The sequence below is a fragment of the Carettochelys insculpta genome, chromosome 2 (genome assembly GCF_033958435.1).
Source record: "Carettochelys insculpta isolate YL-2023 chromosome 2, ASM3395843v1, whole genome shotgun sequence".
Classification (NCBI taxonomy): Eukaryota; Metazoa; Chordata; order Testudines; family Carettochelyidae; genus Carettochelys; species Carettochelys insculpta.
Genome location: NC_134138.1, coordinates 92,354,970 through 92,372,502, shown reverse-complemented (window position 1 = coordinate 92,372,502; position 17,533 = coordinate 92,354,970). Strand labels below are relative to the sequence as shown.

Genomic DNA, 17,533 nt, shown 5'->3' with positions numbered 1-17,533 from the left:
AAGTTTGTTTTTCCTAACATCCCCTGTCTCGAATTCTTCCATTCACTTTTGCTCTCTCTCCATCTCCGTCAGTTCCTTCCCCCTGGGTGGCCCTTGGGAGGGGTCCAGTGCATCCCCCTGGGTCGGTGCTCTCGCCTAACATTGCACGTGGGGTCGCAGCTGGGTCTGGCCGGGTCCTCGGACCCCTTTGGAAGGGTGGGGTCTCGCCTTCCGGTCGGCTACCCAGGGCTGGTCGGGAGCCGCCCAGAGCGGATGGAGAGGCACCTAATCCCGACAAGTTTGGTTCCTCCAAATACTTAGTGATGTTGTGTATTACACCTTGGGCAAAACTTAATGGCTTAAGATGGTTTAGATCATCACGTCAAGAGCTTGATCTCTAGCTATTGGTGGAGAGTGGGATATGGAATTTAAAAAAAAAAAACAAAAAAACCCCAACTTTCTTTTCAGAGTTTATATCTCTGGACTCCAATGCTGAAATGACTCCAAATTTGGTTCACTAATCCTACTGCTATACCTTCTGGAGGCATATCAGTTTTCAAATACCCAAATAAGCATGCCAATTTGAGAGGATTGTTGACCAGAAATGTCAACTTTTAAAAAGATGTTTCAATGCAATTAACTATAACGGTGCTCCCGTACCATAATAATTATAAGATAGCATCACAAGGTCATAGAAAAGGGACATCAAGAAGTCATCAAGTCCAACCCTCTGCACTGAGATAGAACCAAGTAAATGAAGACCATGCCTGACAAATGTTTGTCTAACCTGACCTTTTAAACTTTAAAAAAACTCCTAAGGATGGGGATTCCATAATCTCCCTTGGAAGCCTATTCTCGAGCTACCCTTACAGATGAAAAGGTTTTCTTAATACTGAACTTATATCTCCCTTGCTACAAATTAAACTCATTGCTACTTTTCCTACCTTCAGTGAACATGGAGAACAATTTATCAGCCTCCTCTTTATAACAGACTTTCATATATTTGAAAAAAAAAAAAAAAAAAAAAAAAAAGAGTTTGCTGTCAGACAAATACAAGAGAAGCGCATTGAACAGAACATGTACCTGTACGCTGTCTTCATAGATCTGACAAAGGCATTTGATACCATCAAAAGGGAAGCCCTTTGGACCATTCTAATACGACTTGGCTGCCCAAGAAAATTTGTCCACATTATACGCCTTTTCCATGACAACATGACAGGCGAAGTACTGTCTGATGGAGCCACATCAGCCCCCTTCAACATCACCAACAGCGTGAAACAAGGATGTGTTCTCGCTCCTGTCTTAATTAACCTGTTCTTTGCATGCGTCCTTAACCATGCAATGAACGATCTGGACTGAGGTATATACTTGAAATACCAGAATGATGGTTCACTTTTTGACCTCCGTCGCCTGAATGCAAAGGCTAAGACAGCGCAGAAACTCCTTTCTGAGGCACTCTTTGCCAACGACTGTGCCCTTAAGGCTCACACTGAAAATGATCTTCAGCACACTGTCAACAAGTTTGCTGAGGCCTCAAAACTTTTCAGACTAACTATCAGCCTCAGAAAGACAGAAGTTCTCCATCAACCTGCACCTGGATCAAATGCTCCTGTCCCAAGTATCTCCATTGCTGGCACTCAGCTTAAAGTAGTGGAGAACTTTAAATACCTGGGTAGTGTCATATCCAGTGATGGATCACTGGATAATGAGATCAAGTGCGAATATACAAAGTGAGCCAGGCACTTGGCTGTCTGCGTGTCAAAGTTCTAAACCACCATAACATCCGGATGTCAACAAAACTGCTTGTGTACAGAGTTGTTGCTCTCCCATCTCTTTTGTACAGGTGTGAAACATGGACACACTATAGGCGTCACATCATGGTGCCTCTGTAACATCATGAAGATCCACTGGCTAGACAAAGTGCCCAATCTTGAGGTCCTCGAGAGAGCCTAGATGACAAGCATCGAAATGATGATTATGAAATCACAACTATGTTGGACCGGTCATGTCAGATGCATAGATGCCAACAGAACCCCTTGCCAGCTTCTGTATGGTGAACTCTCCCAGGGCATCCAGCATATAGGTCTTCCATGGAAATGCTACAAGGACACCAACAAAGCCAATCTGCAGTACAGCAGTATCAAACCTAGGGACCTTGAGGACGCTGCCAGTGACAGAACACAGTGGTGTGCAACAGTCAGAAATACCTGCATTGCCTTTGAGAAAGACTGCTGCCAGCGTCTACAAGAGGCATGTGAACGACGTCACAGAGCATCAGCAATGCACAACCCACAGATTGCAAACTTCCCATGCACCATCTGCGGCAAAATGTGCACCTCTAGAATTGGCTTATACAGTCACCAGAGGGCACACCATGAGACCAATAACAGATGATCTGCGCAGCTTTGTCATCATCAGATCGACGGACTACCATTAAATCTGAAGAAGCGTGTCTTTAAGGTTTAAATTTGTAAGTCTTTAAGGTACTGGAGAATTGCTTGTTTTGTGAAGCTGCGGACTAATAAGCCTATCCTTCAGACTATATATTTGAAGACTTATCTGATGTCCACTCAGACTTCGTTTCTCAAGAATAAAAACGTCCAGTTTTTTTACCTTACCTCTGACACCAGGTTTACTAGCCATTTATTTATTTATTTATTTTTACTCTACTCTGTAATCTCTCCAATCTGTCCACCTCTTTTCTCAAGTGTGATGCCAAGAACTGGACATACTATTCCAGCTGAGGCCTGACCAGACCTGTATAGAGTAGATTTCTCTCTTGTGCCTAACTGCTATTAATAAACCTAATTTTGTCTTTCATAAAGATTGTAAAGCTCTTCCAATTTGGTGTTATTTTATAAGCCTGTTCTCCATGCTATTATCCAAGTAATTAATGAAAATAATGACTACCACCAGAAACAAGAATGATTCCTGTGGGACCACTCAATATGTTCTTCCTACTCTAACAGTGATCCATTTAAAACTATGCTAAGTACAGTCTTTCAATCACCTTACAGCAATTTCACACAGATCACATTCTCTAACTTGCTCATGAGAATGTCAAGTGTGACTGTCAAAATCCCTACAAAAACAAAAAAAACAACCAGACCCTCACCTCTTCTCCCCTACCCCAAAAACAAAATAAAACTGAAAATATGTAACTCGCCTGACAAAAGAAATTATGTTGGCTTAGCACGATTTGCTCTTGATAAATCCATGCTGTCTATTCACTATGACCTTATTACCCTCTACATGCCTGCAAATCCATTGTTTAATAATGTGCTCTACTATCTTTGGATAGTGAAGTTAAACTGACCAGGCTAGATTCCCAAGCCATCTTTGTTCCTCTTTTCCAAAACAATTACTGTATTTACCTTTCTCCAGACCTCTAGGAGTTCTTCCATCCTCCATTTTGTGCCTCACCCTTTCTGATTTTGTCCTTATTTGCCAGTGCTATTCTCTTCTATACTTCCCCTTAGCAATTCACCCATGTTACTACTTTTTGTAGGACTTCTTTCTAATTTTCAGGTCATTAAAGACCTCCTAAAGCCTCTTGGTACTCCTTCCTATTTTTACTTTACATCAGGATAGTATGAGGTTGCGCCTTTAATATTGTCTTCTTGAAAAACTGTCCCCTCTCCTGAACTTCTTTACTACTTATTTTCTTTCCAGAGACGCTGCGTTTGTTGAAGCATGCTGTTTTGAAGCCTGTTGTCTTTATTTTGTTGCTCTCACTCATCCTTCACTTATAATAATTAAATGTACCATTTCTTACCCCACTGCCTTCCACTTTCAGCTTCACAACCAGTTCCTGCCTTGTCACAAATGTCTAAAATGGCTGGTCCCCATCTTACTTTCTACACTCTCTGAAACAAATTTTACACCCAACATATTTCAAGAACTTACGGGATATTTTGCTTTGTCATAATATTTTTCTACCATTTCCTTCCCCTGATTGGGTGGTCTGCAGCAGATACCTATCATGATCTCATCCGTGTTCTTTTCCTCTTTATCTTTACCAGGAGAGTTTCAACTGCACTGAACCCATGTTGGTAATAAAGTGTAGAGGGAGACCAAAATTATTTACTTATACGTTCTTCTCAATCTAACATTCCGGACCCCTGCATGATTTTCAGGGATCACATTTCAGCAATGATGGGAGGTGGGATGGATGGCCAGTTGAGAATACAGTTGCTGCACCTGTGTTGGCAATGTAAGGTGTGGGGAAATGTGTAGCCAATGTGTGTGTGGCAGCAATGAGTCAACATTGTGGGGAACAAGGTGTGAAGTGAGGATGTCAAAATCGAACTTACAAATTCCAAAATTAGAAAATTGTTATAAATAAATTTGAATTTATCTCGTAGTATAGACGCAGCCTCAGTTCCTTCTGGACCTCAGACAGAGTTTCTATAACATCTGAATCCTTCTCAGACTCCCTCCTTCTCTCTTACCTTTCACCTATACTTTTCCCTTTTGCCTTCAAACAAGCTCTTACAATCTGCTTCATTAACGTGAATATAATCTTTGCCTATTCTCCCCGTCATTTTGTGAGACTTCAGCAACTATCTTCCTCTGTTGATTCTAAATCTTCGAATGTGCCAATTTCTTCCTGTTTCCTCCAATTGTCTCCTCAATCTCTTATTATCTGGCTTTTTCCCTCTCTTTATGCCACCAAAACCACTCTGAACTATGACACTAACTGCCTCTAGCTAGATATTGGTTATTCTTCTTTACATTTATCTGTCCAATGCCTGCTACAATAAACCACAATCATTCTATTTCCCCATTATCATCTAGGCTTTTCCCCACATTGCAGACTTACTCCTTTAGTTAATCTGCTGATCATTCTTCTCACTCCATCTGTCTTTTTCTTGATTCCCCCCTCCTCTTCTATTACAGAGAGAATGACATCACAAAATGTAACTGTTGCCAGAGTTCTCTCTCTACCCCAATTTCTTCATCTCCCATACAATATCCTTTCTAACTATCTCTGCCAGGTATCCTAGTTGTTCTGCTATTGTCTCAAATTATTATGAAGACAATGCATGGATTTTCTCCCAATCTTCTTCTCTGCTGCCTTCTTCTTGCTTTTTTCTTTTTTAATTACTACTGTCAATTACACTGTTCAACTTATCTCCTAATTTCATTACTGCAATGTAACATATTTTATATTCCCTTTGTTCGTTCTTTCAACTCCATCCAGTCCCATTAAGCACTGTCACCACTTCTGAATAACCACAAACCAGCCTTTCTTTATTTGCACTTGTGTCTATATTTGTCATCACTAATTTTTATCTCCTCACAGTTTATCTAACCAGCCATTCATTGCAAAGGTAATTTTCCACTTCTGCTATGATTTCATCTCATTCCTGTATATTGAATTCTTTCAGGGGCTACTCATTTTACTAGACTGAATTCAAGCTTCTCAATCCAGTCTTTGAGATTTTACATACATACATTTATTTTTTATATATAACATAAAGCAGTGAATAGTTTTAATAATTTCAAGTTTAAATCATTCAGCCTACCTTGCCCAGGTAATTGTTTACATGGCCTTTGGCAGTGACACCCTTAATGATGCAACTTGTTCCTTTACTTATTTCTTCATATTGTAAAGTCAAACCACTATAAAAACAAGTTAAAATTAAAATTAATTTAGAGAAAAGCATTCCAATTTTAACCCACAATATACAAACACATAAGAATGCTTGGAAGCAACAGGAGGTGCCAATCAATTTACATTAAAAATTCCTAGTCAAACACCCTTTTTAATTAAAGAACAACTGTGTTAAGAGTTACAAACAAGGGAGGAAAAAATTGAAAAATTTAATTACCTAGCTTCAAGAACTGGCTTAATATCTGTTGTCAGCTGTGTGGGATGACCAAATTCATCTTGCAAGTCCAAAGGAATATTAAAAGGTACTCCAACTTGAAAGGGAGGATCTAAAAGACCCACTGAAAATTTTTCTGGTTTCCCCTCTAAAAGAAAAAAAATAAGGTAGGAAAATTTATCTGTAACTACACTCACATTTCTTTTCATTGAAGCATCAGTACAGACACTGAAACTCCTGCCTAACATGCAAAGAGATGAAAGCCCCCATCTTAACAGGTAAGTAGATCAGAAGATTTTTGGCAGCAGTGATAGAGTGGACCCTTCTTTGAGTTGTATGCATTTAGGAGTAATGGTTTACAATGCAAAGATATAGATAGGTGTGAGAACTTCTACAGAACATGTCCACAGCTTCGGAGCACTCTGAAAAGTCTCAACAAAATTCAAAGGAACAGTGGACAGGTTTGTAAAATTAAAAGACTATTTATATATTCTTCTATTTGTATAAAATTCAGTTTGTATTCAAGGACAAATTTTTGTTTGTTACCTTTTTTCAACTTAAGCCCCTTAATGGAACCTGACTTTAAAGAAAATGCTGAGTACACCATCCTTTGCAAATAAGGCCTCATCTTTACCACACTTGGGGGGGTAGGAGATGACACCATGAAAAAGTCAGATCACTGGACACTTCTGAAAGTCTTTGCATGGGCTCTGCATAGGAGGACAGAGACCTCCACAACTCCACAACTTGGAATAACTTGCTTTATCCTGTTGAATTTTCAGCAGGACCTTAGACTGAAGTGAAAATGGGGGAAAGGCACATATTCTTCCGCTCCCATTGGAGGATGAGGGCTTCTCCAGTAGAATGCTCTATTTTTGATTCTGTCCCCCCCACAGCAGATTCCCAGGGAGTGTAATATAGGCCAGGAATCTTTTAAGGTGTGGAGATAAGAGTCTCCTTCCTTCATGAAGGCCTTAGCTTGAGCCTTTCATACAGGAGATCGTTCACTACTGCCTGCAGCTCTTTGGGCAATCCAGAAAAGCATATCCAAGTAGTCCACCTCATTACCACTGCTGATGAAACTGAGGAGGCAGTTGTATCGTCTGCACCCAGTGCAGTCTGCAGCACCATTGTGGCTACTAATTGACCATCTCTGACAACATCCTGAAAAGTGAAGTTACTCACCTTGGTGCAGTAACTGTCATTCTTTGATGCATGTCCTTGTGGATACTCCACATCATGTGCTGGGCTCATCCCGGTGTGGCAGAACAGAGAACTTTCTAGAGCTGTAGTCAGGCAGACCACACGTGCACGGCTGCCATCCCTCACTGTTTGCACTCTTCCGGTCATGCGTGTGGTCTGGCTCCCATCAGTTTCTCGAAACCGTTCCAGAATGTGAAAGATATGAGAGGGCGAGACTCCAGAGCGGGGAGATGGGAGGGCTGTGGAGCACCCATGGGGACACACATCTCGAAGAACAATAGTTAATGCATCGTGAGTAACTTCACCTTCTTCAAGTGGCCCTCCATAGGTGTTCCACATCAGGTGACTGCATAGCAGTACCCTCCAATAACAGGAGGAAGGCAGTAGTCATCATCTGTCACAAGATTATAGTATCGCTGTTGCAAAAGAGGTCCCCCAGTCCATTGATATTGTATCGCATAATGTTTCATGAACATGTCGCGAGATGACAAGGTAGCCGCTCTGCAAATGTCATGTAAACAAACACCGTGAAGAAAGGCTGCTGATGTTCCCACAGCCCTTGTGGAATGTGCTCGCAAAGGTATTGTGAGTGATATTCCCTTGGAGGAGAAGCATTACACAACACATGAATATATTAATTTTGCTACTTGCTGGGGTGATAAGGGGTCGCCCGTGGACCTAATAGCAAGAGAGACAAGAAGTCTATCAGTTTTTTGGAATGATTTCGTTCTGTCAATACAAAAGGCCAATGCCCTCCAGACATCAAGCATGTTCAGTTATGCTTCCTGGGGAGAGGTGTGAGGTTTAGGGTAATATGAACACAAAATAATGGGCTCACTTAGATGACAGCCCGAGCATACTTTAGGGATCAAAGCAGGATGGTGTCTGAGAATCACCGTTCCTTATTGGAAATCAGGTAAGAGGGTACTGCCATAAAAGCCGAGATTTCACTAACCCTGTGCGCTGAGGTAATGGCAAGGAGAAAGCCGACACTCGCTGCCATGATTTGTTGTGACTGGTCTGCCCCTTGAGCAATAATAAAGGCATTCCTTATTGTAGTAGGTGGCAAAAAGGCCTACCAGTGGAATGTCCATTGGTGAAAGAGGAAATGGAGAACCCCATCATGAAGCTCCCACTCATGGTCTGGGGCAAACTACCAGCTGAGAGAATCTGCTGTGGTGTTGTCAGGTAAGTAAGATGCCACAAATATGTTGTTCTGAATGCACCAGTTCCACAGTTGGATGGCTTCCACACAGAGGGATTGTGAGTGTGCTCCACCCTAACAATTGATATAATACATCAACACAATGTTGTTGGTTAAATATTTTGACTATGGTGTTGGAAATACACTTGCAGAAATGACAACATGAATTGAGGACTCTAAGCTCTAATAGACTGATGTACAAAAGACCCTTGGTTGGCGACCAGTAACCTTGAATCAACCTGGTACCTATGTGACCACCCCAGCCCAGAAGGGAAGCATCCACAGTAATATGCATTGTAGGCTACTGATGTTGAACAAAAGGTATCCCTGCCAGCAACTTGTGCCGCTTAATCCACCATGTTGCAACTGCTTTGGAGGATAGGGTGAAAATTCAAAATGATCTGGACAAATTGGAGAAATGGTCTGAGGTAAACAGGATGAAGTTTAATAAAGCAAATGCAAAGTGCTCCACTTAGGAAGGAACAATCAGTTTCACATGTACAGAATGGGAAGCAACTGTCTAGGAAGGAGAATGGCAGAAAGGAATCTAGGGGTTATAGGGGACCACAGGTTAAATATGAGTCAACAGTGCTGTTGCAAAAAAAGCAAACATGATTCTGGAATGCATTAACAGGTGTGTTGTAAACAAGACACGGGAAAGAGAAGTTACTCACCGTAGTAACGATGGTTCTTCGAGATGTGTCCCCGTGGGTGCTCCACGATAGGTGTTGGGCTCGCCCCGGCGCCGCACGTCAGATCTTTCCAGCAGTTTCTGCCGGACCGCGCATGCGCCGGCGCGCGCTGCTCCCTTGCGCACTCCCGGCCACGTGCACGATCCGGTCCCTGCCAGTTCCTTGACCAACCGCCTCGGATGCTCCTGAAAAATACTAAACAAAGATCCGAAGCGGGGAGGACGGGCGGGTGGTGGAGCACCCACGGGGACACATCTCGAAGAACCATCGTTACTACGGTGAGTAACTTCTCTTTCTTCCTCGAGTGTCCCCGTGGGTGCTCCACAATAGGTGACTACCCAGCAGTAACCCAAGATAGGAGGTGGGTAAATCGGTTTATGTGCAGCTTGTCCCCGAGAGGACCGCTGTCGAGAGGCGGGTATCCTCTTGGAATACCCTGTGAAGGGCATAATGCTTGGCAAAGGTGTCATAGGATGACCAGGTCGCCACTCTGCAAATGTCTTTTAGCGCAATGCCCTTGAAAAAGGCTGTTGATGCTGCCACCGCCCTAGTGGAGTGAGCCCTAGGTGGGGCCAGTAAAGGAGTCTTTCTAAGTTCGTAGCACATTTTTATGCAAGATACGATGTGCTTTGAGATTCTCTGCGAAGAGAGACCTTCTCCTTTTGATTTGGGAGCGAGAGAGACTAGGAGTCTATCCATTTTCCGGAAGGACTTAGTCTTGTCTATATAGAAAGCCAGCGCCCTCCTCACGTCCAGGAGGTGTAGGCGCGCCTCTTTGTTGGAGTTATGAGGCTTTGGATAAAACGAGGGTAAACCTATAAGTTCGTTAATATGAAACTCTGAAGAAACTTTGGGAACAAAGGCTGGATGCAGCCGTAAGGTTACCGCCTCCTTGGAAAATACTGTGCAGGGTGGCGTTGCCATAACTGCCGCAAGCTCGCTCACCCTGCGAGCTGACGTGATTACAAGAAGGAAGGTCGTCTTTATCGTAAGGAGACGGAGGGAAATCGTGGCTAAGGGCTCAAACGGTGGTCCCGTTAGCACATTAAGCACCAGGTCCAAGCTCCACGAAGGTGGAAGCGGTTTCTAAGGGGGGTATAGGTTTACCAGCCCTTTGAGCAAACTGGTAACCACAGGATAGGCAAACACCATGTGCCCTTCCTCTTCATGTCTGAAAGCCGATATAGCAGCAAGGTGGACCTTCAACGAGGATAGGGAGAGTCCGCCTCTCTTGAGGTCCAATAAATACTCTAGTATTATAGGTATAGGCGCAGCAAGGGGGGCTAATTGCTTGGTAGAACACCATGCAGTGAATCGAGTCCATTTTTGCTTATAGGTCTTCCTGGTGGAAGTCCTCCTGCTACTTTCTAGGACTTGTTGCACTCCCTCCGTACACGTGCTCTCTAGGGAGCTGAGCCATGGATTAACCATGCTTGCAGTCGCAGGCCTCGGGGGTGTGGATGCACTATGGACCCCTGGGCTTGCAGGAGCAGATCCGGCGCCACCGGGAGGGGCATTGGTGGACGGTCCAACATGCGCAGGAGTAAGGGGAACCATTGCTGTCGATCCCACGTTGGGACTACTAGGATCATTCGGGCTCTCTCTCTCCTGGCTTTCTGCAAGACTTTGTGGATAAGCACTGTGGGAGGAAATGCGTAGAGCAGGGGGCCCCTCCACGAGATCGCGAATGCGTCCCCCAGGGACCCCCCGTCCCAGTCCTGCCCTGGAGCAGTATTGTGGGCACTTCTTGTTGTGCTGAGTGGCAAACAGGTCTATCTGGGGAAATCCCCATGCGTGAAAAATCGGTCATAGCAGATCGGGATGGATCTGCCACTCGTGTGTGAGTGCGAAGCGCCTGCTCAGCTGGTCTGCCTTCACATTGTGAGCGCCTGGTAAATACGAGGCTTTCAAGGTTATATTGTTGGCGATGCACCAGTTCCACAATCGGACTGCTTCCGCACATAAGGCACGGGACCGAGCTCCTCCTTGCCGATTTATATAAAACATGGTGGAGGTATTGTCTGTACTGATCCTGACTACTTTGCCTTGTATATGGTCTCGAAAGTGTTTGTAGGCATTGAACACTGCTCTGAGCTCCACTATATTTATGTGCAGTGACTGTTCCGTGGAGGACCACAGTCCTTGCGTCACCTTTTCGCCCATGTGTGCTCCCCACCCTATGTGGGAGGCGTCAGTAGTGAGAAAAAACAGATATTTGTGGTTGGTGAAAGGGCACCCCTGTTAGCATGTTCTTGGGGTTCACCCACCATTGCAGGGATCTGTGCACCTCTGTCATGGACGACACCACCCTGTGGACGGTATGTGCTGCCGGTTTGTAGACGCTCACCAGCCAGTGCTGCATGCTGCGCATATGCAATTGGGCGTTCTGTACCACAAACGTTGCTGCTGCCATGTGGCCCAGCAGCTGTAAGCACGTCAGAACCAGCACCATAGGGCTGAACGTGATGACTTGCACGAGGGAACCAAAGGCGTGAAAGTGGGCATCTGGTAGATAAACCCTTGCTGTGATGGAATTTATACATGCCCCTATGAACTCTATGTCCTGTGCGGGGTCTATCTTTGATTTTGCCAGATTGATGACCAGGCCCAGCGAAGAGAACGTGTCTGCTGTGACACGTATCATGCGAAGTACCTCCTCCTTCGAGGCCCCTTTCAGTAGGCAGTTGTCCAGATATGGGAATATAAACACCCCTTGTCTGTGCAGGTAGGCTGACATCACTGCCAAGGTCTTGGTGAAGACTCTGGGGGCTGAGGAGAGGCCGAACGACAGAACCTTGTACTGAAAATGTTCTTTGCCTACCACAAACCGGAGAAAACGCCTGTGAGCCGGGTGAATAGTTATGTGGAAATACGCGTCTTGTAAGTCGAGGGCCGCAAACCAATCTCCATCGTCCAGTGCCGTAAGTATAGAGGCGACTGTGATCATCCGAAAGCGTTGCTTGCGCAAGTACCAGTTGAGGCCTCGAAGATCTAGGATGGGCCTCCAGCCTCCTGTCTTTTTCTCTGTGAGGAAGTATCTTGAGTAGAACCCTTTCCCTCGGAGTTGCTCCAGCACTCTTTCCACTGCCCCTATAAGCATAAGATGGTCTACCTCCTGCTTGAGTCTCGCTTCGTGGGAGGCGTCCTTTAGGTGGGGTCTGGGTGGAGGTCGTGGTGGTGGGAGCGACTGGAAGGGAATTGCGTAACCCGTGGCTATGATCTCCAGTACCCATTTGTCTGTGGTGATCTTTTGCCACTGGTCGTAGAATGGTCGGAGGCGATGGTGGAATAGTAGCTTCGGATGACATTGCGCGATGGTAGTGACAGTGCAGCCCTCGATCTGTGTGTCAAACTTGTGGCCTTTGGCCCTGCCCCGAGGACGCACGGCTCTGTTGAGAACGTCGCCTGGGAGTTCTGTACTGTTGGTGCTGTTGATGTCGCCCTTGCTCATAGCCCCTGTGGTACTGGGGATGCTGTGGTTGATACTGGTATTGTCTTTGTTGGGGGGTAATACTTTTTCTTGCTGTATGGAGGGGTGTAAATCCCCAAGGTCCTGAGAGTAGCTCTTGAGTCTTTACTGGAATGAAGGACCGAGTCGGTTGATTCAGCAAACAGCTTCAGCGTGTCAAAGGGGAGATCAACGATCTTCGCCTGCAGATCCCTCAGGATACCCGAAGTCTGGAGCCAGGACTCCCTGCGCATGACCACTGCCGTAGTTGTTGAGCGTGCTGCCGCATCCGCTATGTCTAGGGCGATCTGAACTCCTGTCCTCGAGGCTGCGTAGCCTTCCTGCACGATGGCCTTGAGCACCGGCTTCTTGTCCTCTGGAAGCGAGTCCATGAGGGAAGTCAGCCTGGAGTAGTCGTCAAAATTATGGTTCGCTAGATGCGCTGCATAACTCGCCATTCTCAACAGTACGGTAGAGGAGGAGTAGACCTTTCTGCCGAACAACTCTAGTTTCTTGGCATCTTTGTCCACTCCCCCTGTCTTGTACTGAGAAGTTTTCGACCTCTGTGGAGATGATTCCACCACCAGAGAATCTGGTTGCAGGTGGCTGAAAAGGAACTCCACGCCCTTCGCCAGGACGAAGTACTTCTTATCCGCTCTCTTGTTTATAGGCAGAGTGGACGCAGGGGTCTGCCATATTGTGGTGGCGGACTCCATGATTACTTCATCAAGCGGAATAGCTATTTTGGAAGAGGCCGGAGGTCTCAGGTTTTTAAGGAGCTTATGGTGTTTCTCCTGCACCTCTGCTGTTTGGATGCCTTGCGTGAAGGCCACCCTTTTAAACAGCTCTTGGAACTGTTTGAGATCGTCCGGAGGATGGATGTCCCCTGGGGCCATGGCCTCGTCAGGGGAAGATAGTGAGGAACCGCTAGGGTAAGCCTCTCTGGACCCCTCTGGGTCCTGTTGACGGTGATGCATCCTCTCACTAAATACTTGTGAGGGAAAATCTTGGGGTTCCAGAATCAACTCCCCCTGAGATATCTGCGTTTCTGTCCCCGTCCGCGATTGCCCTCGGAGATATTGAACTGTCTGGGGGGGATCTGTCCCTGGGAGTATGCCTATGATGTCTATGACCCGCGTGATAGGGGCAACCATGGCAACATGGGCACTGTTCCGGAGATGGAGACCTGGACCACTCTGGAGGCGCATACCCCCTGCGTCTGGGGGAGCGAGATCGTCTGGGTGATTGAGATAACGGAGAGACTCATTTGTGGCAGTACTCCAGGGGTTCAAAGCCCAGGAAGGGCGATGGTGGTCTGAGCCATGGTGATGCTGGCTGTAGGAACGTATACTGGATCTCAGGGTATACTGGAGGTGACCCCTGCCACCTCGTTGGAGTCCGCAACATAAGTGGAGGGCTTACAGCGAGTAGCCCTGCAGCCCTGTCTGGAGAAGGGCTGCGGTGCCGGGTTTTCTGTGCTGCCTTTCCCCCCCCCGTGGGGCTGGCTCCGCCCCTTTCCGCGTCGGGGATCTCAGCCCCGCTGTCTGCGCCGCACTCGGCACACTCCACTGCGGTGCCGCGCGGGTAGTCTCCCCCGGTGCCTGCAGGCCGCGTGCCTGCGAGCTCTGCACCGCCGGTTCCCCGGGGGTCGGTGCCGCTAGCTGTGGTGCCGCCGGTTCCAGTGCTTGCCCGGCAGCCGCCCTGCCCGCAGTGCGGGGCGGCTGTTTGATTATTGGAGGCTCAGCCTCTGCCACGTGCGTCTCCACGCCGCCGCTCAGCTGTGACTGCGGCTGGGGGCTATGCGCTCCACCCGTCCCGCTCGCTGTGGCTGCCGGCAGGGATCGGGTTGGTGAAAGCTTCCTCCGTTTTTGCGCTGATGGGGTTAGGGAAGCAGCTTTCCTTTTACGGGCCCCTGCGGGTCCCTCCTGCTGAGGCTGCTCCGGCGCCTCTGGCTGGAGGGCCTTGTCAAAGAGCAGCATTTTCAGCCACATCTCTCTGTCCTTCCTTGCTCTGGCTATGAACTTTGCGCAGACGGAGCATTTCTGGGTGACATGAGATTCCCCGAGGCACCTAATGCACTGACTGTGCCCATCGGAGGCCGGCATTGCTTAGCGACATGACTCGCACTTTTTGAATCCTGAAGAGGACATTGTGGTGAGTCTTTGAGTTGTTAATAGGGTACTTAGCACCTTCTCTGTGCCTGTTCCCCTCTCGGACTCAGCCTGCCGCGGCAGGAGGCCTAATGGCCTTATATCCCCGGGCCTCCGCTGCTCCGTTTGCTACTAAGGCTGTAAAACTTTACTTTTTACTCTCTTTTCTTTTTTTTTTGAAAACAATAACAAGCTAGTTTAAGCTAAAAGACTGAAAAAGAAACTCTAGACACTTTAAAAACATTAAATATGCTAACTCTGGCCGTAGCCTGAGTGGATTCCGTCTGCAGCCGATGGCGGTTAAAGAGGAACTGGCGGGGACCGGATCGTGCATGTGGCTGGGAACGGCACGCGCCAGCGCATGCGTGGTCCAGCAGAAACTGCTGGAAAGATCTGACCTGTGGCGCCGGGGCGAGCCCGATACCTATTGTGGAGCACCCACAGGGACACTCAAGGAAGAAGTCATTCTTCCACTCTACTCTGCACTGGTTAGGCCTCAGCTGGAGTATTGTGTCCAGTTCTGGGCACCGCAGTTCAAGAAAGATGTGGAGAAATTGGAAAGGGTCCACAAAAGAGCAACAAGAATGATCAAAGGACTAGAGAACATGACCTATGAAGAAAGGCTGAAAGAACTGGGCTTGTTATGTTTGGAAAAAAGAAGATTAAGGGGGGATATGTTCATGGTTTTCAGGTATCTAAAAGGGTGTCATAAGGAGGAGGGAGAAAACTTGTCCTTCTTGGCCTCTGAGGATAGAACAAGAAGCAATGGACTTAAACTGCAGCAAGGGAGGCTTAGGCTGGACATTAGGAAAAAGTTCCTAATTGTCAGGGTCACGAAACACTAGAATAAACTGCTTAGGGAGGTGTGGAATCTCCATCTTTGGAGATATTTAAGAAAGGGTTAGATATATGTCTATCAGGGGTGGTCTAGACAGTACTTGGTCCTGGCATGAGGTTAGGGGGCTGGACTCGATGACCTCTCAAGGTCCCTTTCAGTCTGAGCATTCCATTTTATATGAGGGACTAACGGATCTTTAGAGGGTAGCAAATCGACTTGTGCAAACTGTCCTTTATGTGAACACAGATGGCGCTTATCCAGTGCTGTAAAGTGTAAAAGTGAAGCCTGGCATATTGGACTACCTACATAGTAGCTGCCTTGTGTCCCATTAGCTTTAAGTACATGGCTATCTGAACCATAGGGCTGGTAGTAACGGCTTATATTGAATCTTGACTTTCCTGAAACCTTTGCAGAGGCAGGTAGGCTCTGGCAGAAGTAGCATCGAGCCTGGCCCCTATGAATTCCAGGTCCTATATAGGGTTGGAAGTAGATTTTTGATGGCTGATTAAAAGTCTGAGATGACTGAATGATTGCCTGCTGATAGTAACCATGCTGGAAATCTCTGCCAATGATTTGCCCTTGGTAAAGTAGTTGTTGAGGTCAGGAAATGACTCCTTCTCAGCATAAGTGGGCTGTGACTATCGCTGGGGTTTTGGAAAATATCCAGAGTGGGGTGGACAGACCGAAGGGTAGCACCCTACATTGAAAATGTTCCATGCCCACTGTGAAACGGAGAAACTGTCTGTGTGCTGGATGAATTGTTACATGAAAGAATGCATCCTGAAGGTTGAGGGCAGCAAACCATTCATTGTGTTCCAGTGCTGGTATTATGGAAGGGAGCATCACCATCTTGCACCATTGCTTTTGTAGGTATCGATTCAGGCCCTGAAGGTCTAGTATTGATTTTCATCTGCCCGTTCTCTTCTGTGAGAGAAAGTAGTGGAAATAAAAACCCTTTCCCTTGAATTCTCCTGATACCCACTCCATGTCTCTGATGAGAAAGAGAAGTATGACTTCTTTGCAGAGCAGCATCTTGTGAGAGGGGTCCTGAAAAGGACAGGGTAGGTGGGGTGGAGGGGAAGAACATGGGGTAGCCTGACAAAAATTTCTAGAACCCACTTGTCAGTGGTGATGGAGGCCCACTGGTGGAAAAAGGGCCTCAGATGATGGAGTAAGTTGTGGGAAATAGGAGACTCCAAGGGGGTGACAAGGGCTGGTTCACTCTCCTCAACAAAACCATCACACCTACTGCCTTGCAGACTGGTAAGGCTGAGTCTGATTGGTATTGTTTTGGTGCTTGGGTGGTCATTGTCGTGAGCAACGCTGGTCAAACATACATTGCTGTTGTTGGAAGGAATACCTGTGGTACGAGTAATCAAAATGTCTATGGTATGAAGTGAATCAATGCCATTGGCAGGGAGGCACAGACATTCCTAAAGTGCAGAGTGTTTTGCACGAGTCTTTGCTTGAATGTAGGACTGAATCAGTCCTTTCAGCAAACAGTTTGGACCTATTAAAGGGCAGATCCTCAACTTTAGCCTGGAGTGCCTTTGGCACGCCAGCCGACTGTAAATAGGAGCTGTGTCTTATAACTACAGCTGTAGCAGTGGCATGTGCAGCTTTATAGGCTACACTCAGCGCAATTTGAATGGCTGCTCTAGTGGATGCGTATCCCTCCTGTAGAATGGACTTTAAAAAAGGTCTTTTCGATTCTGGCAAGTAATTCACTAAGGGTGCCAATCTGAAATAATTATCAAAGTGGTGATTAGATAAATGGGCAGAATAGGTACCTATATGGAGTAACAGTGTGGCAGCAGATTAAACTTTCCTTCCAAAAAAGTCCAGCCTCTTGTGTATTTATCCGGTAAAAGTGTCTTGAAGTGGGGTGCTTTTGATCTGTTGTGAGCAGCATCAACCATGAGCAAATTAGGTTGCGGATGAGTGAATAAAAACTCCATCCCTCTAAGAGGAACAAAACACCTTTTTTTCATGAATTTGTTGGAAAGTGGCACTGATGCTGGGGTTTGCCAAATGTTCTTTGCAGCCTCCAATATAACCGCATCTAGAAGGATAAACATTTTGGAGCTATGAACTTGTCACAGATTTTTGAGGAGATGATGCCTCTTTTGCTCCACCTCAGCTATTTTAATCTCTTGACTGAGAATGACACTCTTGAATTATTCATTAA

The 17,533-nt window shown here is 46.4% G+C and overlaps 1 protein-coding gene across 2 annotated transcripts in view; it reads right to left on the bottom strand.

The window, feature by feature from the left end:
* The window catches only part of SMCHD1 (structural maintenance of chromosomes flexible hinge domain containing 1), a 207,175-nt gene that overhangs the window by 120,489 nt on the left and 69,153 nt on the right, over positions 1–17,533 (bottom strand). For both annotated transcript variants that reach the window (XM_074987361.1, XM_074987362.1), the window contains exons 20-21: positions 5,814–5,958; positions 5,508–5,604 (exon numbers count right to left, since the gene is read on the bottom strand). In XM_074987361.1, the coding sequence (XP_074843462.1) occupies positions 5,508–5,604; positions 5,814–5,958 (242 nt within the window). The remainder of the gene's footprint in view (positions 1–5,507; positions 5,605–5,813; positions 5,959–17,533) is intronic.